This window comes from Leptodactylus fuscus, chromosome 1 (assembly GCF_031893055.1).
Source record: "Leptodactylus fuscus isolate aLepFus1 chromosome 1, aLepFus1.hap2, whole genome shotgun sequence".
NCBI classification, from domain to species: Eukaryota; Metazoa; Chordata; class Amphibia; order Anura; family Leptodactylidae; genus Leptodactylus; species Leptodactylus fuscus.
The window spans coordinates 134724524-134751037 of record NC_134265.1 but is presented as its reverse complement, the minus strand read 5'-3'; the positions used below and the strand labels follow the sequence as shown (position 1 = coordinate 134751037).

General features: G+C 40.4%; 1 protein-coding gene across 1 annotated transcript in view; it reads left to right on the top strand.

The window, feature by feature from the left end:
* ZFHX2 (zinc finger homeobox 2) overlaps positions 1 to 26514 on the top strand; it is a 64822-nt gene that overhangs the window by 5054 nt on the left and 33254 nt on the right. The window contains exons 2-3 of the mRNA XM_075276717.1: positions 22979 to 25120; positions 25463 to 26016. Of these exons, the coding sequence (XP_075132818.1) occupies positions 23020 to 25120; positions 25463 to 26016 (2655 nt within the window). The 5' untranslated portion in view covers positions 22979 to 23019. The remainder of the gene's footprint in view (positions 1 to 22978; positions 25121 to 25462; positions 26017 to 26514) is intronic.

The window sequence follows — 26514 nt, the reverse complement described above, 5'->3', positions numbered from 1 at the left end:
AAAAAAAAAAAAAAAAAAAAGATGTACAAAAATGTCTGATTGTGGCCTGGTCGACCACTAGAGAAAACTGAGAATGGTATAATGAAAATCTTGCAGCACTTTGTCTCCCTGCTTTCATAATATTAGTATGGGTGCAAACTACCAGAAACAGATCTGAAATGTGTGAAATTCAGATTTTCAAGTTTATGATAAGGATCCTTTGCTACATTTGTGGATATTAGGTATATACCTAGACAGAAACCTAGATACAACTGTATAAATCACAACGTGCCGTGTACTCACAAATATACATTACTCAGCCATAACATGAAAACCCCTAGCAAATTAAGTCAGCTACATTGAATATCTCATAATAATGGCACCATTCAAGGGGTTGGATATGAAGTGTCAGCTGATGTGTAGGAAGCAGGAAAGGGTAACAAACATTAAGAGTTTGTTATTCTGATGGTAACTCAACTAGGTCAACGCCTCTTATAAATGTCAGGTCTTGTGGGTTTACAGTGGTTTGTATCTGTCAAACGTGGTCCACAGAAGGACGACCGATGGTCCAATACAAGATACTACATAAGAAATACTGTAGCCCCAATTGCAGAAACATTCAATGCATGCAATGATGAAAGAGTTTTGAACCCCCAGTGCATCACAGATTGTTGGATATCTAGAGCCACAGACCAATAAGAGTGTCCATGTCTACAGAATTCTACTGCTAATTGTGTCTACAGTGAGTACATGAGCATCATCATTAGCCTATGAAACAATGAAAGAATAGTTGTATTTCAGCAATTGCAAATTCATTTACATTATATGAACTGCTGGGTGTTTGTGTGTCACCCATGAAGAGAAGCTAGCATCGAAAAGCACCATGAAAGAAATCCGGCTTGTATCATGCCCTGGGAAATTTTTTCGACACATACTACCTTCCAAATTATTGTTGTAGACCATGTATTCCTCTGAATGGTAACAATATTCCCTAAAGTCAGCGGCCTCTTTCTGCAGGATAATGCGCCCTACCACACTGCCCAGTCTGTCAATGCCCATACTGACCAGGATTGGTTTGAGGACCATGATAAAGAGTTCAATGAATTGACTTCTCCTCCTCATTTCCCAGATCTCTGATCGAGCATCTGAAGGGTACGCTGGAAAATTAAGATCTGCAGAGGGACTACTTTGCAACATGAGTTAAAAGATCTGCTGCTAATGTCTGGTGGCAGAACACCTTCAAAAGTCTACGCTCCATGACTCAGTTGGTCAGTGCCTATATAATTTTAGGCAGGTGGTTTTGCTGTTATGGCTTATTGGTGTATAGTTATACAAAAGGAAGTAGATTTATTTATCCACACTGATAAGCTGGAGAAGTTATTGTAGCTTACAGACTCTCAATGTATATTAAAATACACACTGGTATATACCATGGTTCATATACTGATACCGAGGATTAGAGAGTCCACCTTTTTTATGTACGGTTTTGTGCTTGGAATTCAGTGAAGAGACTGCAGAACTCCCTCGAATGCTACAGTCTTTTCGAACAGCTGATCTGTGAGGGTCCCGGCAGTTGGGCCCTAACACGTCACATATTGATGACCTATCTTAAAGATATGTAATCAATATATAAGTCCTAGAAAACCCTTTTAAGCACTGTGGCAGTCCTGTGCAGAAAAACGGTAGCACCTTCATCACGAGGAAAGTGATTTTAGAACAGATATTAAATGCGTTTAATACCATTTACGAGAAAGTTCTTATGCTGTCCCTATAGATAAAAGTACTTAAATGTTCTCTGCTTAGTAAAGTTAGAGGAAAGTGTATAAAATAAATGTGTTCAATTTTTCATTACTTTATCATTCATAGATAGTCAAAATATGTGAACAACACATTACTAATAGGTGCATTATAGCAAGAATTCAGTTTTGTACTCTCAAAATGTTACCACTTCTGCTAATGTGCCAGTCTTGATGTCCTATGCGCCTGAGTGGCATTGCTGGTGTGTGGTAGAATTAAAATGCTACTTCAGTAAGTCACTGATGTAATTGTAATACAGGTGCCAGCCTGTGGAAAGCCCCCTCCTCACATTAAGCCTTGCCACAAACATACCCCTTTCCAGGAAAGTGCCATGCGGGTAGTATACAGCCAAAATTATTGCACCTTTGGTGCAAATTCTGTCACGTACCAAAAATTGCAACTCTTCTTTTCCAGAAAACTGGCATTGATGTTTTTTCATAAATCCCTGCAGTGACTCTTAGCATTGTCATATAGGATGCCATATTTTCAACATGTTAGTTTGGATACCTCTGGGTGCATTAACAGTATTGAAGTTGTGAATAGTTAGGTCATACAAGTTTCCAGTCTGAGACCTATGTACTAAAGCACCTAAGAAATATTCTTTCCTTGATTTCAGTGTCCACTACCTTTGGTAGGAAATTATTTATTGACAGTTTCTTATACTGTCTTTCTGAGATTGAATTGGCTGTAGTGGAGTAAATATAATTCACTTTCTTCATATGGGTGTTTTGGTGTCCACATACTTTTACCTTATAACGCATATATGTTTTTATGTGTTTGCCAATAAAAAGAGGAATCTGTACTTATTTCCGCTAGATTCACACCTGCATTGCGACTTCCATTCTTTGGGTCCACTTGGGAACCTGCAAAAATGTAAACCCAATCTGCTTAAAAAGTGGTTACCCGCAGAAACCCACAGACCCCATATACTAGATTAGGGCCCACCGGGTTTCCTCCTGAAAAATGTGGATTCTGCAAGCGGAATGGGGGACAGAATCCCCGAACAGTCACCGAATGCAGATGTGACCGTAACCTTAACTGTAAGATATGAAAGTGTCTTTCCTGTAAACAGCAATCCTAGGTAATTCTTTAACCAGTCACTGTGTTCTGCAATTTCAATATGGCCACACAATGAATGCTATGCAGAGATTATTGGGAGCCCTTCTGGATACTTTTCTAGAGCCTCAGACTGACACTCTCTAGCACTGTCCCTAGCCAGTATAAAAGTGGTTGTTTTGAATAAAGGAGTTAATATATTAATTTGCAGTCAGGTCATTAATAAGAAAAACCCTGCTTGTGTGAATACCGGCTTCCTTGTGGATGATCGGAACAGACCATGGATTTCCATTAGTGATGTCAGGAGGGATTAGCAGTACACCAGCAACACTAGTAGCGTATAGACAGATGATCTTTGTGACTATAGACATCTACTGTAACCTCAACCTTTTATCTAGTAGTAAAAGAAAAGTTAAGTTGAGCTTGTCAATACTAATGTCTTCATGTCGCTTTTTACATGGTGTCTTAAACTGAAACGATATGTGCCCTTGCATAAAAACTAAAACTTTCATCTCTCATTTCTGTGGTTTCCTGCCTATCTCTTTAATCTGTACTTAAAGGCCCATTTACACATAGTAATTATCATTTAGATCTGAGAGATTATGAGAATTCCTCGCAATAATTGATAAATGGTCAGTGAAAAGTGATCAGCAAAATAATCGCCCATGCATAAAAAATCCTTCTCATTTGTGCAACATCATTGAATTACTTATAACATGTAAATAGTTGTCATATGATCACTCACCTCACTAATGTATCGCAACTAGGAAATCAGTCATAGTGCAACCAAAAAGACTAAACACCTATTTTACAATCCATAAGTAATTTCCAAAATGAAACGATAGCTTTGTGTAACTGGGTCTTCACCATCAGGTTTTCTATAAAGGGAATCTATTAGCAGTAAACTGGTTATGCATCAAATTGCAGTATATTGTAGGGATGATTCTGCAGTTTCCAAATATACCTCTTTTATTCAGCTTTAGTCTCGCCTTCTGTATGTAAATCCCTGTTTTATTCATATACAAATAAGGTGAAGTATTTTTGCAGGTTATCTCGGGCTGACACCAAAGCCCAGGCAAGCTAAGCCATGTCCCAAAGAACTTCCTCCTCCTATCTGCAAATGAATAAAACAGAATTTTGCATAAAAATGAGTCTCCAAAGCTGAACCACGGAGGCATATTTGGAAACTACCCACCAATTACTTGGCCGTTATCAGTTAAAGGGATCCTATCATTCAAAATCATTTTTTTTCTCACTAATACGTTGGAATAGCCTTAAGAAAGACTATTCTTCTCCTACCTTTTGATGTCTTCTCTGCGCCACTGTTCACTTGAAATCCCATTTTTTTGTCGGTATGCAAATGAGTTCTCTCGCAGCACTGGGGGAGAACTCTCTCCAGCACCGCCTCCATCTTCTTCAGCAACGGCCTCTTCTTTCGTCTTCTTCCAGCACGTGGGGGTCAAAAATCAATGCATGCGCAAGTCGGCTCTGCCAGAAAAATGGCTGCTTACGTGAGCAGGCGCAGTAGACTCCTGTAGTTCTATGGAGTACAGAGCATACTGCACCTGCTTGCATAAGCGGCCACAAAAAATAGCCGCCCGCATGTGAAGTCGGCTATGGCAAAACCGACTTGCGCGTGCATTGAATTTTGATCCCCGCACGCTGGAAGAAGATGAAAGAAGAGGCCGTTTCTGAAGAAGATGAAGGCGGCGCTGGAGAGAGTTCTCTCGCAGCATTGGGGGCGCCCCCAGTGCTGTTTGAGCGCTGAGGACCGCCCCCAGTGTTGTAAGAGAACTAATTTGCATACCGAAAAAAATGGGATTTTAAACGAATGGCGGCGCGGAGAAGACATCGAAAGGTAGGAGAAGAATAGCCTTTCTTAAGGCTATTCCGACGTGTTAGTGAGAAAAAAATGAGTTTGAATGATAGGATCCCTTTAATGTATGAAGCCATTCTCTACTTTGGACTGTATTAAAGATAATAATGAGAATATCAGGTTCAGCCAGTGTTGGAGAATAGTCTGAGGACTTTAGCTGCCCAAATAGAAAAGAACAACCTGGTAGCTACAACCTTGGCATTGTGTCAAGGATGGAAAACCAGATGTCTAACAAGGTCCATTCAGGAAGGCCTGAGGAAGCAAACAGGCAAGATGCCCCTAATCTTGCCATGTATGAGATTGGGTCAGGAGCTCAGAAACTCATTTCAAAATAGGTGGAAGATATTAAGAAATGTGAACATATAATGTTCATTGACATTTATTTTCAATTACAGGCTTCAAAACTTTAGATCAATATAAAGAGCTGTCACCATTGGCAGTATGAGACCCCTGCCTTAAAAACTCCCCATAAGTAGGCATCCTTGAAGCCTTTTGAATGTGATATGATGGGTAGATGGATTTACTGCAGCTTTCTATGGCAGTATCCACATTGAGATTGGATGCAGTGGCATATTCAATATGATGTTGTGCTATGCATCATGTGTAATTGGTAATCTAAAGCTATTGGGGCCTGTAATTGAACCTAAATGTTACCATGTATTATATGTTGCCATGTTTTAATAATTGCCCCTATTTACAGAGAACGATTTACAGAGAAAATACTTTGCACTTCCTTCAGATGCCACCACTTGTTATACTATTTTACCATTCATATGTATACATCTCCTATTGTAAGCAATATCAGTAAAAAAAAATGGTCACATTTACTGCATCTTTACATCCCATAGCACAGTCAACAGTGCAAAGACGTATCCAGTCAGCTGGACCACTTCTCTGGTGTTCAGCTTACTGTCACTACGATATTGAAGGGAATATATTACAAGGATGTAGGTTTGTATTCAAAGTAAGCTCTTGACCTCCACGTTTTATCCATTCTTATGGAATGTTGATATTCGAGTAATTTATTTCATGATATTAGTGATTATTAATGATATGATATTTTTATTTGAATTATGCCTGTATGGAAGTCTGCGAGTATTTTATTCAGTGTGTTAAGAATTCTATTCGATGAAGTTTAGTTGTTAACACATTAGCGTTATGTAATTTCATGTCCCATTATGACCTATGGAGACATCTCAAGGACCACTAGCATATACACTGTCAGTTCCTTCCCATTTTATACTAAAAGGAAGAATTGCAGAACTGCAGTCTTGAACAGTTGCTTAGTGTGGTACCAAGGACTTCTGATCTCTATAAGACTTTTCTAACTATGCTATATCTGATACAGTAGTTGGCCCTGGCAGAATATCACACTATATACACGATATACACAGCGCTTTCCTGTTTCTTTTTTTAATTAATTTATAATTGCATGTTTTATTCATTTCAGTAATGAGTGTCACATTTTTACTATGCATTTCAATTGTAAGACAAATGGACAAACCAGTGGTTTTTAATTTAACATCCATTAGCTTTCACCTAAAATTCATAGTAAAATTTGTGAGGCATTACTGCAATTAAAAACCATGAGACTTTTAGTTTAAAAAGACACCGTGTAAACATCGTCTTATGGTCAGTTTTAGTGCAGGTGAGAAATTGTAATTTAATAATAGTAGACCTGAACAGCACATGTCTACCAGAGGTCTTCAATCTAATATCCATTTGCTTACACCTGTAAGGCATTGGAAAATGCACTAGCAATTACATGCTTGCACAAAAAAGAATAGTGTAAGGATAAATTTACACAGAGGAAAATGAATAGGACTCCTCTTCATTTTCTGCTGACGTTTTCCGTCCATGGACTACCCATAATGGGATGCCATTACAGGACATTAGCATTCATTTGTGGTGGTCTGCTGTTGATTAGGCCCAGATGAATAGGCCTAACCAGCAAGAAGTCTTGAGCCACGGCATGATCGAGTAGTATTTTTTTCAATGGAATCTGCTGCTGATTCAGGGGAAGTATCTGCCCACAAATCCACGGCAAATTCCTCCATGTGAACTTACTCTAAATATAGCTTAGCGCTTGAGGAGCTGATAAAAATAGAAGTGAGCAATCAACATGAACATAAAGAATGGGGCCTTTTAATAGGGTCTTATGCACAGGACCATATTTTTAGTCCATATGCTATCCATTATTATAGATTCATGATAATGGATAGCATAGAGATCAAGGATCTTCAAGGATCTCATGCAAACATCTGTAGTTTTTATGTATCCATGTGGGAGGCTGTACGACCAAGCTGCAAAATATGGAGCAGGTCCTGTTCTTATCTGCGCCTTGGTCCGTCTGTTCTAATGATAAACTCTGTGAAAAACATGAATGGAATATGAATGCCATCTGATCTGATTTCCACAGACCTGTAACTACACATAAATACAATTATGTGCATAAAGCCTAAAAACTACATAGTAGATGTGGGGATTTAGAAGTAACCTGTTTCCCCGAAAATAAGTCATCCCCCGAAAGTAAGACATAGCAGATTTTTTGTTGAATTGCATAATATAAGGCACACCCCGAAAGCAAGACATCCCCCAATAATAATAATCTTTCTGCGTAAAGATTGTATGAAGAAAAACATTGCAGCCGGATAAACACTGTTCCGTGTGCACAGGTATGCTGCTGCGATACCTTGTATCCACTGTTCCTGCTGCTGTTGGATGAGCTGTGCATACACTAAGCATCATATGCGGCGGGGTTCCACTCTCCCAGCTCATCCCACAGCAGCAGGAACAGTGGATACAACAGCAGCACACACACAAAAAAAAAATAAAAAAAAATAATAATAATAATAAGACATCACCTGAAAATAAGACCTAGCATATCTTTAGAACCAACATTTAATATAAGACACTCTTATTTTCGGGGAAACACGGTTTATCTCAGATTGATTAAAGGTAGATTACGATAGATTAAATGGTTAAAATGGAGTTTATTGTTACAATAGTGGTGCAGATGGCAAGAGAAGGCATTAAAGGTAATCTGTCAATTTAAATATGCAGTCCGATAGCAAGTTGTGGAGGTGAAGGAGCTGAACCGATAAATATGTAGTCTTATTAGATAATATTCATTAACATGTAATTTAGTCATTTATATTTGTTCCCCCAGTTTAGGAGTCCAGTGGATGTTTTTATAGTAATATACAGCTTTGTCTTCCTTGTATAAGTGTGCATACAGAGGTGTCAGTGAGTAGAACCCTTAAGGCCCCAAGTAGCAGACCGCAGCGAAAAAGCGCCACAGGAAGAACCGCGGCAGCAACACATTGCGGTTTTTCTTGCATCACTTTTCACAGAAAGTCCGCAGAGGTTTCCAATGATTTTGGAAATCACAGTGTCTTCTGTGCGTATTTTCTTGAAATGTGTAGATAGGATTTGCTAACTTTGCAGGAACTGTAAAACGCTGTGTTTTTATCCGCAGTATTTATACCCTGTGGGGCTCCAGCCTAAAGGAGTTCTCTAGGCAGTAATAAAGCTTACCAGTGCCTTCCCTGTATTAGTCAAGCTTGATTACTAATATACACCCTGATTTTTCAGGGCCCCATTTACTTTCATTGTGGAGGGCAGCTAGAGAAGCTGGAACTCTCATTCCTCTGCCTCCCCTGCTGACGTTCCAACTATCACTGACGTCACTTACTCCCTACTACTCGAACCGCAGTATAGTGGAGTCAGCTATGTGACTGAGCATCAGAACGTTGGCAAGGGAGAGGAATGACAGTTTCGGCCTCAGTTTTGCAGCTGAGTTCCACACAGGCAATAAATGGGGCTTTGAGGTATTGGGGTGTACAGTATATTAGTAACAAAGCTCAACCAGTGCAAGGAACGTCCAGAATATATTACTAAATCTATTCCCACAATACAATATATATCAATCTGCTGAGCTTATAATGCTGAGAAGAAGGGTGTGCATGAATCACTACTGGACTTTTGGTGATGCTTTACTCATCTAAAAGCCATTTACCAAAAAAACATACAATCATCCACGTTTAAGACACTTTATTTTAGATTTTATGTCATATTTTCTGAACATAACATGCCCCTATCCCATATATGAAAGAGCAGTAGATATACTAAGATACCTGCAAGGCTAAGTGCAGGAATACGTAAAGGAAAGGAGGTAAAGTAAGAGAGTAGAGAGATTAAAATATAAAGGGTTTCACATAAACCAGAGGTTAATTCATCAAAGGTGTTATTCGTGAACATCTACTTGTTATGCTATTCTATAGGATTTATTCATCAAATACCAAGGGGACTTTGCTCAACAGAGTAATACAGGAAGGAATCTCAGCTCCCAGTAGAGAAATAAGAGCCTTTGATGGTTGGACTGCAAAGAAAGGTTTACAGATTAGGATGGCAGAAGTTTTTAAAGTACAAAAGACTTTAAGGCTAAGGCCCCACGTAGCGACGGAAACCCTCACGGTTTTTCCCCGCAGTGCTTTTCACTGAAAGTCCGCAGAGGAAAACTGAGGACTTTCTGCTTCAATTATACCTATAGGAAAACTACTGGCATTTCCAAAGATATAACTGGCTTGCTGCGATTTCCAAAAATTTGACGGCTGCAGCTATTTTTCTACAATTTGTGGATGGAATTTGTGTGCGACATGGCCAAACTGTGGCAGGATTTCTTTTTTGCGTTGCGGTGCAATACAATCTACCACCCAGAAGCAAAAACCCTAATCATACAGATAGGGGCGTAGCAATTGCAGTCGCTACTGGGTCCTTGAACCTGAGGGTTCCCCAAAGGTCCCTCTGCCAAATTAAATATACTACTTTTCTAAATAGCACAAGGTAAGTAGGGACAGCCATCTACATATGGTTAGATGGAGGCACTTGGGTCACGTTTTGCCCCTATATAGTGCTTGGAGCACTGCATAGTATAAGTTTCTTTTTCCCTTTAAACATAGGTCACAGCATTTTCATAGATCAGCCATGCCATATACTTGTCTGGGCCTTTACTAAACACCATTCTTAATAAATCTGTCCCAATGATTCTAGTGCAGAATACCTAGAGATGCAAGGGAAAACTGTATAACTCCATAGGAAGTTGGTGACATGCAGAGAAAATGGAAGGTCCCATAAAAGTATATGCTAGCCTTACCAAGAAAGGCTCTGTACAACATGGAGACCATACAGAGCTGTAATAAGGCCAGGTGCATGTAGGCCGACTCTCATTTACTGGGATGAAAACAAAAATGACTCATCTGAACTATGTTTTTAGATTTTCATAATTATGAAATCCACAGGATTATTTGACCTACATAATCGGTGATTCCTATGATGGTAGTGTATTTGGTGATTGGTAGAACAACCTCATTATTGTGAATAGCAGGGTTTCTCCTCAAATAGGAACAATTTTCCATTCCTCGACTTATCAAAATATCTTTGTATTTAATGGCAGAGCTCAGCCCAGTATCCAGGTAATGATCTAGATGGCCGTCCTATAGAGAGGGCGACTGTAGCTTTAAACCTAGCCATGGTATATTACTTACCGTATTAGTCAATGCATTTTGAGATTGTGTTTTATTACACCTTCACAGTGCCATCCAGATTTAATGTGCTTGATCTGAACAGTACGAAGCTCACAAATTGTGGTCAAAAGATTTAGCCAAGCCATAAGTGTGCCAAGGAGCACACATACTAGAATGTCTCATTATTTTAGCTAATACTGGCAGAATATTACGACACATTGTTTTATGGCATAGCAGCGTGTAATAAATTTATGTAGATATATACTGTATATGCTGTGGCCCAGCAGTATCTTGAACAGAGGTGCTTCTTTGACATTCACCTGCTTTGAATTAAAAGCACATGATGTGTATTGCATAGAGTGCATTGTCTTAGAGACTATATGTTGCAGGGCTGAGAAGTCTTACATACTGAGCAGGTACATCTATCAGCTTCTCACACAGTAATGATATTTGTGCGTCATAAAGCCGTTTGCAGCTTCTTTATTCGTCTCTCATCTTTCCTCCGCTGTCTTTGTCTCTCTGCTGTCTTCTGCATTTCTCTCCGCCCCCAACCATCTTGGGCATATTCTGTCACTCTGCTTTTGTCTTCCCCTCTCTCTGGCTTTTGCTTCTGTTCTCTCTTTCTCTCTCCTTTCTCCGGGTCCATGCGTTTTTTTTTCTCTATAAAATCTTGCTACTAATTCACCTGGCTCTGCTCTGGATTTTACATACATTCTTTATTGTCTGTACATGCCTCCATCTTATGTTATAGACATGCAGGATATTATTAAGTTCTTATAGTAAAAATAATGGTAATGTGTTACATCTACTTCAATACAGAAGCTTTGTATGATTTTTATTTTTTTCTTTATTTCTTTGTTTTTTTGGTGGAAGGGTTTGATGGTATTTTCCAGATAGAATAATACTGGAGAAAAGATTTCTGAGTATGAAAGCTAGAAAGGGTTAATAAATTCTCTTTTTATCCCAGGAGGGGGCTGCTCATTAAGCAAGAGTAACAGCCATAAGGGTTATGTTTACCATATTTCATGTTTGTGGTCATTGGAGGGTTAATAGCTTATCTATGGGGGGTGCAGCCATTTTTTTTTGTATCCATTTACATGCTACGTTAATGGCCCATGTGTTCCTTTGATAACATACAGACACATTAGCATGCTGGACACAACTGATAACACTTGTCATATTTTCTTATTGAAACATACTGTCACAGCGCATATACATCAGTGATAAACGTCAGCTTGAGCATATGTTGTGCTTCATAAGAGTCCAGCTAGGACTGTATTCCGGCAGTGAGAGGGCTGATGTGATAGCTGCGAGACCCTGCCAGTATATATAGGGAGCTCATATTTTCGCACACAGACAGTGTGTCGACACCTTACTCTCTTAACACACCGTTAGGAAGTAATTGTATTGATTTTTCCATCCTTCTTCCCCCTCCCTCTTTGGATGTCTCTCTGAATATCCTTGTGCTGTCTCTATCTCCACATCTTCTCTTGCTGCTCATCCAGTACAATGCCTGAACTCTTCCATGCGTCTCCTCCTATTTGTTCTTCTGAACTATGCTTTTCTTTCACTTATATCTCTGTATCTATGTCACCTTAAAGACATCCTTCTTATCCTGTGTGCTTCTCCTCAAAATGTCCACTTCCTCACTCTGCTTGTCCTTGATGCCCATTCACTATGGTTATTTATGAGGCCTATAATTTATTATTACGGTTCCCTGTGAGTATCTTTGTTACTCTGTGCTGTACCTTTAAAATTCTCTTCTGCTCACTGGATATTGAATGTGTCCTTTCATGCTCATGAAGCAGGGAAGCTGAGGTGTCACAAACATTAAGGCCCCACATATAGAAACCCAGCAACCCCCCCCCCCCCCCCTCAAAAAAAAAAACAAGAAAAACACAGTGGAAGTGCATCACATTTTTTCAGCAGCGTTTTTCATTGCATTTTTGCAGAGTTTTTCTCTGCAGATTTTCTGCCCTTATTATACCTATAGGGAAAACACCTTTATTTCCGCAGGTAAAATTGACATGCTGCGATTTTCAAAAATGTGGTCCTTCAGCCTAAAGGGAGGGAATGGCATGAAATAATTATTACTAAACTGATATATCACAGGGACTTTGTGCAGATTTTCCTGCAGCCGTAATGTGCCATAAACTCACGTGAATACTCAAACCATTGACATTCTGTATTGGTGGAACTGGTATCGAAACATTCAAAGACATTTGCAAGTTAAACTGAAGAGGGCCTCGCTTAAAGATTTGATAGCAGAGCCAATTCATTTTAGTGGCTAGCTGTGCCTTAAAGGGATTCTAGCACTAAATATGTATTTTTTTTGTGCTTTAGACGTCGGAATAGCTTACCTTTAGATGTGGTCTCCGCACCGCCGTTCCTTAGAAATACCGTTTTTTTACCTGTATGCAAGTGAGTTCTCTCGCAGCAATGGGGGCGGGCCCCAGCACTCAAACAGCGATGGGGGCATCCCCACTGCTGCCAGAGAACTCTCTCCAGCGACGTCTCCATCTTCAGCTGCATCCTCCCCTTCTCTTGTCGTCTTCCGTCTGGGTCAGCTCCGACGCCTGCGCAGTTGGCTCTGCCAGTGAGACACTAGTAGAGCCGACTGTGCATGCCAGCCGGCGGCCATTTTGTCGAGGCCGCAATTGCGCGCACGCGCAGTACGCTCCTCTAAGTCTACGCCGAACAAAGCTCACCCAGACGGAAGACGACGAGAGAAGGGGAGGATGCAGCTGAAGATGGAGGCGTTGCTGGAGAGAGTTCTCTGGCAGCAGTGGGGACGCCCCCATCGCCGTTTGAGCACTGGGGCCTGCCCCCATTGCTGCGAGAGAACACATTTGCATACCGGTAAAAAACGGTATTTCTAAGGAACAGCGGCGCGGAGACCATGTCTAAAGGTAAGAGACGAATAGCCTTTCTAAAGACTATTCCGACGTCTAAAGCACAAAAAATACAAATTTAGTGGTAGAATCCCTTTAAGGTGTAAAGGCTGCAATGCACACCCAAACCATAAAGTCTCTTCATAAAGTTGATTGGCAGATATCCTGGGGGTCAGAAACCTGTTAAACCTCAATTGATGACCTCTGGCCATTCCTTTTGCTGTAATTCTTGGCTTTGGCTTAAAAAAAACGCAGCAAAATCTGCAATAAAAATATCCCAATACCTCCATAGAATTAAGATGAATATTTTAACCAAATGGGCTTATTGAAGGGGAGATTATGCATGGCAATTTTACCCAAATCATCTTTAGCCAACAATTATTGTATATCTGTGGCTAATTTTACTTAAAGAGTAAGGCCCGGTTCACACCTGTGTGCAGGTTTCTGATCTTGAGGAAACCTATACGCATAAAAAAGCAGTTACCTAAGGAAACCCGTGGACCCCATAGACTATAATGGGATCCAAGTGGTTTCCACACAAAACATGCAGAGAGAAAAGTGCTGCTTGCACTGTGTCTTGTAACAGCTCAGTTATGTCTTCATTGGTCAACATTATCAATCCTGCTAGTGTGTTTATATCAGTACAACATATCCCTGATAGATCATTTTCTCTATTATCAAACTATTGAAATGTCGTTGATTGATTTCCTAAGTATTAGCTAGGTGCATTTTCTTTAGCTACGTTTGCATTGTCTAGGTGTTACTAGATTAGCAGTTTGGGTTTCGATTGTTTTCTTATCAGTAGTGTGGATAGCTACAGCTGTATTTGTTCATTTTCCCTACATGTGCTTGTTATGTTTGTATTGAGTTAGTATCTTTATTCTTTATCTGCCTGTGTTTCCACTACTTTTTAAAAAAATGATTTTAAAGGAAACATCGGCACACTTTTTGTTAATTGATCCTAATTCCATTAAATGCAGAAGCTTTGCAGTATTTCTCTCTGCATGATAGGATGAACCTATCATTTGGCAGCACTGCAGGTTTTAGCCTCTCCAAGCTCATTTTGCCTCCACAATTGCATCATGGCATGTCCCCAAGGACTGGAGATGTGCCACTAGACAATGCCCCAAGCTGTTGTTGAGTTGATTATCGCACATCAATAAGATTGACAGGAGAGCTTTGAAAGGTGACATGTGATTAAGGCATTGAAGTCCAAGCTCAAGTGAATAGGCTTTGCCTCCAGGCATACTAAAATCTTCATAGAGAACAAGTCCTATATTATTAGCCATTAATTTCTTTACATTGTATCAGATAATATTTATTGTCCCATAATTATATAAGATAATTGTGGTATACAGTGTAGTGCAAATGATACATATTTGCATATATAAACTCATATAGATAAGTCAGAATGCAGTTTCATGTGCATACAGGGCCTACTTTGTAGAAAGCTGGACATTGACATACAGATATAGCAGAGTTAACCCGAACTTATGCAATTAGTTAAACTACTGCAACATGATATCTTATCATAGGGAGCAACAAAAAACTATGAAAAGTCTTTGATAAATCATTTCTAATGACCTTTCATTGGCTTTTGTTGTCTTCTGTAATAAGGTTTCACATTGCAGCAGTTTACCCAATGGCAGAAGTTGAGAAGTTCAGGTTACACAGTTACATAGTAGATGAGGTTGGATAAAGACATCAGTCCATCAAGTCCAACCTATAACCCTACAAATCCTACAGTGTTGATCCAGGAGAAGGCAAGAAAACAAACCAGGTTAACTCTACTACATCTGTATATAGTTTGTTTGATAGGTTGGAAAATCTACCAATTTGGTATTTTGCTCTTCTTAATAGCATAGTTCTCCATGACAATAATCTGATCACAGGGCGTTCCTTTGCTTAGACTCCCAACATTCAGTGATAATGTGTGGTGGAACCTGCAGCCAGTACTCAGTAGTTCCATACTGAGACCATGGGTTAAAAATAATTCCCTGTTTCCCATTGAAATCAGTGGCCTGTCTGTGTAATGCACAGTTGTGCCAGGTCCTGTAAAAGCACTAGAGATCTCTATAGTTGGATTCTGTACCAGCTAACAATTGATAGCACTAAATAGTGCAATTCATCCATTGAATCTATAATATTTGAAAATGGGTTCTCAAAGCTAGGTAATAATTTTATAGGAATTGCCCCATCAACAACCCCATCCATGCCCTGTTACGGCATATGACTTTGATACAGGAGGGACTATCACTTTATTTATTTTACTATATATAGTGCCAACATATTCCACAATGCTTTACAGATATTATCATCACTCCCTGTCCCAAGTAGGGCTCACAATTCTCTCTCTGTATGTCTTTGGAGTGTGGCGGGAAACCCACATGAACACAGAAAGAACATACACAATGGCATGATTCAGATCTCCTGTCAGAGGTAGCGTAGAACTACAGAAACTCAATAACATATGACGCACCAAAACTAACAGCATTGATTGCTCGGGAATGGTGAGGGCTAGAGAAAAAACTCCAACTGTGCCAGAATCAGTGGAGTGGCACCTATTAACAGATGCTAAGAGCAGGAGTTGGTGGAGTGGTGAAGGCCACACAGAAAGTAGAGAAGAATTTGTTTTCTAACTCTCATTTATTAACATGGATTTAAAGCACATTATAGAGACGGACTGACCAGTATTGACACAAGATCCTATTCAGCTATAGAAGTATCCAAAGTTTGGTTCCGTTGTCTCAGCTCCTGCAAACTGCTTTCCTCTTCATAGACTTCTGTTGTGGCTATAATGTGAGATATTTGTGAGCTACAGTCATGTAGTTTTTTTTTAAACATCTTTTAATTAGATTTTTATCATAAAAGACAGCACATAAAAACTAGCAATTGTATTACATTGTAGTATAAAGTATGTGCTACACTTGTGATATCAATTACACAAAATATTGGCATACCAGTACAAAAGAAAACATATTCACATAAGGAATGGCAAGTATAACCAATACATTCTAACAATGGTGGCTCTTCTTTACAATCGGAGTCCATTTTTGTGCCCAGTTGTGAGCTTACCCCATTGATCTCCTGATCCAACTCAGGTTGTATTCCCAGTCGCTACCATCCTGTCCTGTGGGGCACCACTACTACCTTTTCTTCAGCTGTTGCCCCCTAGCCCCTGTCTTTTATCAGATCCACCCAAACTTCAAGTCAAGTTTTCATTTTTAAACAACCTAAGGTTCCTTTCAATTTTCTCAGTTTTACCACTTTACCATAAAATTTTCTTTGTATAGTGGAAGTATATCATAATACTCACTACCACCTGGTGGAAATAATGTGTCTCGATGAATGGTTTCCATCTTGTGATGAGGCATTCGGTGCCAAGCTCCTTGTGACATTCTATGTCCAGGTGCTCTGTGCCAAACAGATCTTTTACCTGGGCTACTACCATGTGCAAACCGGCGGATTCTATAGCTAGCCATTGCCCAAAAAGGCATTTCAGTTCCACAAACAAAAAAAAGCCTAGGGGTGGCCTCATTCGAAAGTGTCTGCTTGTGGAACAATATTGCCTGGGGGGGGTGAGGAGTATTCAAGCTTTCCAGTACTGTATTATATAATGGACAACTATGTATCAGTCCAGTTCTTACAATCCTATCTCAGAAACTGATGATAGCCATATAAAGCTGACTGCATTCGCTTGAAATTGGCCACATACCATTTTTGATTGATTACACTTGTCTTGATCCTTTTCCATTCTTCAAGTATGGACTTCCCAATCTCTCAGTCGTGTGCCCACCTCTCCCAGGATTTAAATAAATAACGTTATGTTTGGGACCGGAGGAGTCTAACCCTGAAACCAGATATAAAACAGATATAGTTACCCTGAGTATTCCAGGGCCTTTGATGTTGGCTTATGGTATTCTTGTCTGTCTCCTTTGATAAATCCCCAAGTCTAGATCTTCAGAAAGAGTGAATCTGATTGTCCAGTAGTCCTGGTTTATCCAAAAATTCTCTTGGACTCCAGCAACATTTCTCCTCTATATTTGCACTTCTCTTAACACCGGAATACCCCTTTCCCTCCAAGTCAAGAATGCTCTCCCCTGAGCCACTTAAAGGGGCTCTGTCAGCAAAATTATGCTAATAGAGCCCCACATATGCGTGAATAGCCTTTAAAAGGGCTATTCAGGCACCGTAAATGTTATATTAACCCCCCCTCCCGTTTTTAAATAAAAGCATTAAAACATATATGCAAATCCTACCAAACGTGCACCATGGGCGGGGATGCACGATGTGACGTCAGCTTCGGGCACGCCTGCCTCTTCTGTCTTCTTGTAGTAACGCCCTCTGGTTCTGTGTCTTCTTCTGGCTTCTTCTCTTTAAATCCCGCGCCTGCGTAGTAGCGCTTCCCTCCGGAGCTTTACTGCGCAGGCTCACTCGCGAACTGCCATTAAGTAAAATGGCGAGTGAGCCTGCGCAGTAAAGCTCCGGAGGGAAGTGCTACTACGCAGGCGCGGTATTTGAAGAGAAGAAGCCGGAAGACACGGAACCAGAGGGCGTTACTACATGAAGACAGAAGCTGACGTCGCATCGTTTATCTCTGCCCATGGTGCACGTTTGGTAAGATTAGCATATATGTTTTAATGCTTTTATTTAAAAACGGGACCAGGATTTAATATAACATTTACGGTGCCTGAATAGCCTTTTTAAAGGCTATTCAGGCATATGTGGGGCTCTATCAGCATAATTTTGCTGATAGAGCCCCTTTAAGGAATTCTGGATGATCCCACAATGGCAGTATTTAGTCTATAGGTATGGAAGCTTCAGCTCAGACCACAATGTCTTCCCCATTATGATTGAGTCTCTAAAAAGAACAAAAGGACTTGATGCCCTGCACAAAGATTTTTACATTATGCTATTGATTTATACAAATTTATTGAAAATTTTGTAAATCAGTTATATGAATTATAAAACCAATAAATTCAACCTATTGTATAGTAGAAATGACTGAAGCAAAATATGATCACAAGTTAAAATGGCTCCCACTACCATAACCTTATTTAAATCTATAGACAATGAAATCTTACACATTTTTGCAAATACAAATAATTAAGGGAGACGTATACGAGATTCCATTATACATCCAATTCCTTTTGTAGCCACTCTTGGATGCGCAACAAAAAAGCAGCCTTTAACCAACATTTGGCCTTGGGCTAAGATTATTAGAGAAAATCTTTAAAACTTAATTCTTTAATTACTTATGTTTACAAAAATATTTAACTTTTAATTGTCTACAAATTGAAATCCGTTTTTGTTCCCATTATAGCTTTTAAGCAGTTTTACTGCATTTTGCGAAGAGATACCTTAAAGAGAGTCTGTCAATTGTAACGTCATTTATGAACTAGACACACTGTAAGGGGGCATTCACACGGAGTAATGTGGTGCTGATTCTGGCACGATAACTCGCATAAGAATCAGCGCTGCAAAAAAGAATCCCATTCAGTTCAATGGGTTCCGTTTAACGCACGTAACACATAGAAAGCAAAGGGGTCCCATTGATTTCAATGTGTTACACGCGTTAAACAGAACGCATTGAACTCAATGGGATTCTGTTTTGCAGCACTGATTCTTACGCAAGTTGTTGGGACAGAACCAGCGCGGTATTACTCCGTTTGAATGCCCCCTAAGGCAGTTCACACAGATTCTAATGGAGCCTCTTTATGGGCATCCTATGCTCCCACCTTGAGAAATCCTGCTGTTTATATCTATGGAAATCACTCTCCAAGAACTAATTTGGGCATTTCTTAAGCGCACTGACTCTCACCCTGTCTCACCGCCCCTGCACTACTTGTAACTGCCCCTTTCATTTTGAATGATATCCTCACCACCTTCACCCCATTCAGAAATCTCACTCCATGGGTGTCATTCCGAATGAATCTGGTATTAGAAGTATTGGAGGGACGGTGAACCAGGATGAGAATCTGGACACCTGCATCTAAAGAATTTCTTCCCATATTTACTAATAGTTAGACAATATAAACATAGACAGTCTGAAAATATGCCTGATATATCTGATTTATCACAGTGGCTGATGCTGGATGATAAATCTGACACATCTTTAGACTACCTATACCACATATTAGTTGTCTTTTATACCAAAATTGTGGTGCAATTTGGGTGCATGCCCCCTTTACCGAGAAGCCATGGCCACAAGTCTCGCAAGTTTGCTCAAAGTAGATACGTAAGATGCACCTAAAATGCGGTACATTTACGCCAGAGTCTAGTTGTAACTAGAGGTGAGCGAGTATATTTGATTTGAATACCTCCCCTCCATAGACATTGGTGTTAAAAAAAAAAAAAAAAAAAAAAAAAAAGGCGCCAAAGGATGTTGGAGGGGAATCGAATATTTCCCGCCTTTCCGCGTAATATTTGAGTACACCAATAACTACGCAAATGGAGGTTTTTGATCGAATAGTAGTATTCGATCGAATACTATTCGCTCATCTCTAGTTGTAACCACAATAGTAAATCTTCTGCTATGTATTTAGTTTACAGCCGATGTCCCTGCTGACAGACTCCCTTTAAGGTTGTAGATTAATCATTGTGGATTCCATGCTGACTGAAAAAAAATAGTTCACTTATGTACAAAATATTTGAAATGCGGCAAGTTCAGAGCATAACACTTAGTGGTTTTATTATGGGGAAGGAAAATTGTAGGGAAGTCTGGCACAAAAGCGAGTTCTGAGTCACATTTTGAGAGTATTTAGATTGCGAGTACAGATGCCATTTAAGAACAGCACAATAAAATACTCACAGTTCTTGCCATGTGCAGGAACTATTTTAGTAAACTTACTGCCCATAGTTGTGATGGTCCATTTACAATATATAAGGGCTATGACTCCTCTTCTGTGTGTAGCATACACTGTTCACTTCAGTCGTCACCTGTTCATTTAGCGCTTTTACCTTGTAGTAAAAAATCTTTGCTTTTTATCTACTAAATTGACTTTGATTGTTTATTGATAGATCAATTTTCCCTTTTCTTCGTTAGTTTTCCTTCAGAAGTTTAGCACCATGTTGGATAGTGCTCTAGTAATAGTTTTCGCAATTCACCATTGCTTTTTACGTACTTCATCTAGTCTAAACAGGAAATTTTCAGTAAATCAAGCAAAATGGAAATAATAGATACATTAAATTAACAGAATGCCCAACACAATGATTGGAAATTTTCTGCTAACTTTATAATTGATGAAGTGTTGCAGAATATGTTGGCACTGGCAGCACGGTGGTTCAGTGTTTAGCATTGCAGTGCTGGAGTCCTGGGTTTGAATCCAACCACTATGTGCATTATTATGAATGTGTATTTCTTTTTAGACATACAAACTGAGAACAGAATGACTGTGGTGTAAACAAGTATTCCCTCCAGAATTTGCTCTATTTTAGACTTTGAATTTGGCAAATCACAGAATCTGAGATGCTCATTGTCTCATTGGGGCTGCTATTCATTTATCTATTCATCTATACACCTTAGGGTATGTTCACATGGCAGAAAATGAAGAGGAATTCCTCTTCATTTTCCGCTGCCGACATTTTTGCCATGGTCTAGCCGCTATGGGGCTATGGGATGCCGATGCTGTCTGAATTCTGTCGCAACATCCCACTCCGATTTAGGCCTGGATGAATGGATGAATCCGCAGTAATCCGCACTGCATTTGCAAGCAGTGTGCAGTGAAAGCACATGGACCCCATAGACTATAATAGGGGCTCCCCGAATGGATTACCAAACACAGATGTGAACGAGGGATAAGTCCATCATGATATTCAAAAACTGTTTGGGTAACTGTTTCACATGGCGGAAAATGAAGAAGAATTCCTTTTCATTTTCCATCGTTGTATTCGGCTTTGGACTAGCTGTGATGGGATGCTGAGGCATGGTAAATTAATGGGCCTAATCCGCAGGAAGTCTCAAGCCACAGATTCTGCGACAAGATCGAGCAGGACGCTTTTCTTTCAGTGTACTGCTGCGATCTGTTAGCGGAATCTGCTGCAGATTCCTACATATGAACTTACCCTTAGGGTCCAAGTACTAGGCATGTTATAAAACTTATAACAGAGGTGCATAGACCAGTTATTGTATCTCTATATGTCTTTGATTTCCAAAAGAGGAGTTCAGAGTATTTTCCTGTTGAACTTCTTCATAAATCCAAGAGAACATCGTTGTAACATTCCATTGGATGCCATATGTACATGGATAGTCTTTCCTGGAAGCACTAAGATATCTCCATACAAAGCATACTCCATAAAACATGCACTGCAGTGTGTCTTCATATGCATTTATGGGTTTCCTTTAGAGGTTTCAATATCTTATGATGATAAATAAGTCAAGAAGTGTATCACTATTCTTCCCAACAAATGGAAACCTATCATTAGTCAATTGGGTCGTCCAGGAAGCTCTCCATTCAACAGGGTTCAACTGAAAATGTATCTGGCATGTCTATCATGAATGGATCTAGTAACTCTAATGTGAATAGAGCCTAAATTGACCTATAAACATGAAATCAATACTGACCAATTCAGCTGATGTACTCTTGTGTAATGGCACAATTAGACACCAATAACAGACTGATCCTAGAAAGCACAATCATTGGCAGATCACTATTGTTTGCCTGTCATTGCAGGATTGGGACATGTTATCACTTACATACACACAAAGGGATGAACAATAGCAAAAGCAAATCATATTAATCTATGTACTACAATGGGGAAGGTGCTTACTGACTAGTATACAATTAGATGAAATAATGTAATAAACAATTGTATAAACATAATGGAGCAAGCGCTTAATAGAAAGCAGGCAGTGATCTTTTCTAATGAATCCATTTCTTGAGCCTAAGCTCAGCAGGAGGTAGATGAATTTTGTGTTATGAGGCTTGATTAATAGTAATAAATACTGTCTATTTGGGAAAATCAGTACATTTGCTTATTTTTTCGATGATGTATTCGTGAGGACAAGGCAGAATTTCTTGGTGCCCCTGCACTAGCTGCTCATTACTATGCTGGCTTGTGATGGGTGCATAAATTGGCTAGTTGAGGCTGGCTTGGGTTCTGATTATGAAGAGGAGTATAAACAATTAAAGTGATTATCGATAATGAGGGCAGCTCCATATTGAGCTCTTACGGAGGTATTTATTGATGTTGGTGGGTACATGCGCGTGTATCTAGATATATGGCAGCTCAATTGTGTGATTACAATAGCAAAGCTTGTGCTATGGTTATTTTTTATTCCTTTCCTCAACAGTTTCGCCCCCCCATTCTTGTACCAGTGCTTCACCCCACCCCACCCCCACCCTATGTTAAACCCCCTCCTCTCTCAAGCTTTAGAATGAAACTCTTTAGTTAATAATTTCCATACTCATTAACATGCTAATGTGCTCAGGCTCACAGCTCTTTAATCACCTCAACATCAGACTCTGTGGGGAGCAGAATTATAAGGACTCCAGGGAGGGGGCAGGAGAGAGACCAGCAGAACAGCAATTAACCCTTACCTTGTCATAACATATCCCTTGTCAAAGATTAGACTGGCCAAATTCTTTCAAGCTAGAGAGGCAGGTGATTGCTCCCTATCCCACATACAGCCCCAGGCAAATTGTACATAAATTAACTCTTGTGCTAACAGGCAGGCATGCAGTGAATAGTGCTTTTCAGGAGTAGTGCAAAGCATGCACTGAATTTGACAACATGCAGAAAAACAATGACATTAATATTATGCATTTACACACTGAAAGCAAAGTCATTACTATCAGTTTAGCTTACCATTGTCTGTTTATTTTGTCTCATAAATATTCTTCTTCTGTACACAGGGCTGTGTCTGAGATGATTCTTGAATATCAACCGTGCAGCTATGGATGCTGATGAATGCTTCCTTGCCACTTCTGGGCAGGATGAAAGAAGCTCCTGGCCTCTGGACCTCAATTTACCCCTTTGCCCAACAGCCACCAAAGATACCCCTCTCCCACCTCCTAACCCATCTCCAGAATTGTCCTCCTCAACCTCCTCCTCTGTATCTACTGCAGGAGGAGGATATCAAGATGTCAGCCCGACATCCTCCTTGTTGCAGCCACCTGTGACTCCCACTTCTCCACACCCAAATTATCTGCCAAAGCTCTCATCTCCTTTACAGCCAAACAGCAAGGAGGAAAATGAGGACAGAGGGGAGGCCCTGGTGGGACATGTGCTTTTTTCTAGTGATGGAACTGTCTACCTCCTGAAAGGCAAGGAAGAGGAGGAAGGTGTCCTTCCTTCCCCAGCTTCACCACGGGACTCCCCTAAAAGCACATTGTTGTCACGTCCTCCACTCACCTCTTTTCGTCTCACCGCCACCTACCAAGGCTTTCGCTCTAACCAAATATCCCTACATACCTCAGCTGAGGCTGCCGACCTTACTCAACCGGCGCCTTGCAACTCGCCCAGAAAACAAGACCAACCCAAAGAAAAGGAAGCAGAAGGGCAAAAGGGGGAAGATGATTTAGGACACAAATCAAATGAGGAGTCCATAAGGACACAACGCGTGGATGGTACATGGATTTGTCTCCCTTGCCAGCTCAATTTTCGAAGTGGAAGGCAGCTTGGATTGCATGCTTCCCGCTTCCATGGGCTAGATCACCCATATCAAGATGAGTTGGCATCAGGGGAAACCTCTGGTATCATTCATAGATCAAGTGGGCAAGTTTTTCTCAGCCTTTTAGAACCAAAAAAAAGCCACATTGTGTTAGATGCTGGCCAGGAGCCAGAGAATGTTGCCCTTTCTAATGTTCAAGACACCCCACCCTTAGATGTAATCCAAAGTGCAACTGAACAGTCTGGAACATTGGAAGATTTAATTACCGAAACAAAACACGATACCAAAAGTCATGTGACTTTTCAAGGGAAACCAGAAAGTCCTAAACTTTCTGTGGGCCTGGTGCCCAACTCACCTCTAAGTTATCACACATGTGAATCCACAGGAACATCCTACTCAACTGAAGCCAAAGATTCAAAGGCCAACAAAGATGAAAAGAACAATGTAAAAAACTGGTGCTCAGCAGGAACAGAGGCACTGGGGTTGGATGTTGAGGGAGAGGTAGAGGATATGCCAGAAAGCAATCCCTCTGCCTCACATACCTCAGACATCAGTGAGCAGCTACTTGCAAACCAAAGCTTCTATGGTCCAATGATGACAAATTCCTTATTACAAATGGGAGTTTTTCAAGGCTCTGACAAAGGGGGTAACCAAACAGATGCGGACCGTGGGCCTCTGGCCTTCGATGAATGCGCACCATCCTCAGGCCCCCAACCATTCCAAAGTCTCTCTCTTCAAGGTCAGCTTTCCCTGCTACACTCTCGCAATTCATGCAAAACACTTAAATGTCCCAAATGTAACTGGCATTATAAATACCAACAGACATTAGATGTTCATATGAAGGAAAAACATCCTGAAAGTCACAGCCATTGTTCTTATTGCCACAGTGGCCAGCAGCATCCGCGGTTGGCAAGAGGTGAAAGCTATAACTGTGGCTATAAGCCATATCGCTGTGAAGCTTGCAATTATTCTACAACCACTAAAGGAAACCTCACAATACACATGCAGTCTGACAAACACTTGGCCAATCTACAAGGCTACCAAGGTTCAGGTCCTGCAGCCAATACATCAGTTCCACCCTTAGCACCACCAACAATGAACACGGGGCAGGGAGAAGGAAGCCAAACATCACCCACTGACCGTCAACTTAAGCAAAAGGCATCATGGCACTGTAAGGTGTGTAATTATGAAACTAATATTTCCCGCAATTTACGTATACATATGACCAGTGAGAAGCACATGCAGAATGTACTTCTGCTTCATCAAGGCCTAGGAATGGGCCAAGACAACTTTCCATTCTATGGAAGTCCACTTGCACCAGAACAGGGACTGGATCACCCACTTCTTTTCAATCCCATGAACTTCGGCTCAGCTGGGACCCAAGGTGAGGATGTGCATTACTTATAAGCTTTGTAACATGTATATAATACGTATAACGAATATCCCCTGCAGATGATTTACAGACTTTCATTGCCATTTGTTTCAGCGCTATGTCAATAATGGTAAATGTGAAAAAAAGTAACTCTTTAACCAAATAAAACGGAGTTCTAATATGTGACATGGTAGAATAGACATTCAAGTCTTTGTGTAAGTTAGCATTGTGTCAGCACCATTCCAGACAGTATGCTGAGCACACTCTACTTTGGATCTTTTGTATACTACGTATTTTTATAGTTTTATGTTTTACTATTAATGTATTGCAATGTTTTCCCTCTTTACTCTGCAGCTTGTAACCTTCTTACTCCAGATTCTCAACCAAATTCACAGTTGAATGCTGTAAACCCTTCGGGGATGGCCATGCCTGTACCTCCATCCTTATCAGACTCATCTCCAAGCCCTGATGAAGAACTATCCCCTGGGGTATTCCGCTGTTTGGTGTGCCGTTGTTTTACCACCGATAGCCTGGAAGGATTGCTTTCTCATGCCAGTAGAGGCCGTTCTCTACCTGAGAGGGAATGGAGAGAGGTCAGGGGAGACTTGCACTGCTGCCGGCTTTGCTCTTATAGTACCCAGCTTAAAGCTAACTTCCAGCTGCACCTGAAAACTGACAAACATGCACAGAAATATCAGTTAGCTGCCCATATGAGAGAGGGAGGTGCAGCGCTGGCCACGGCACAAGCTTCAGCTGCAGAGCTTCCCATCAGTGGCTATAGCCAGGCTTCTTCTTTCCCTCCTTTGCACCTGAGATGTAACCTGTGTGGATATGAAAGCAACAGCAGAGAGAAAATACAGCTGCATGTGCAGGGAGGGGGACATGAAGAGAGCCTACGTGTCTACAAGGTGAAGTATAGAGAAGGGCAAAGCTTTGAAGTATATTCAGTGAAACTGCTTTGAGACCACCACCCAAAATTGCATTTAAAAGTAATCTGATGGGGATGTGTGTGTGTGTATGTATGTATGTATGTAGTGGTGGTGGGGAGCAGTAAATATATGGTGAAACTGATAATCACTCAAAGGAAATCTGGAATGAATACAAGGGGTGATCCTCTCCAATAGGTGGTCTTTTGGACAGATTTCACTGTATATTTTTTGTACCATCTAAAGAACATTTTTGTTTTCTGATGTATTTTATGATTCACCTCTGCATGAGTGACTAATATTACTCTCTATTACAGTCAGAGGGCGCCATGAAGCTGAGATATGGGTAGCTGTTTGATTACATCCTCACATTCCTTGGCACTTTTACTATTACTGTAATGTTGTGGCTGGAACTCCAATGGAATCTGCTTTGCAAATAGGGAAAGCATACAATAGGGCCAACTCCACATGCCACAAGGT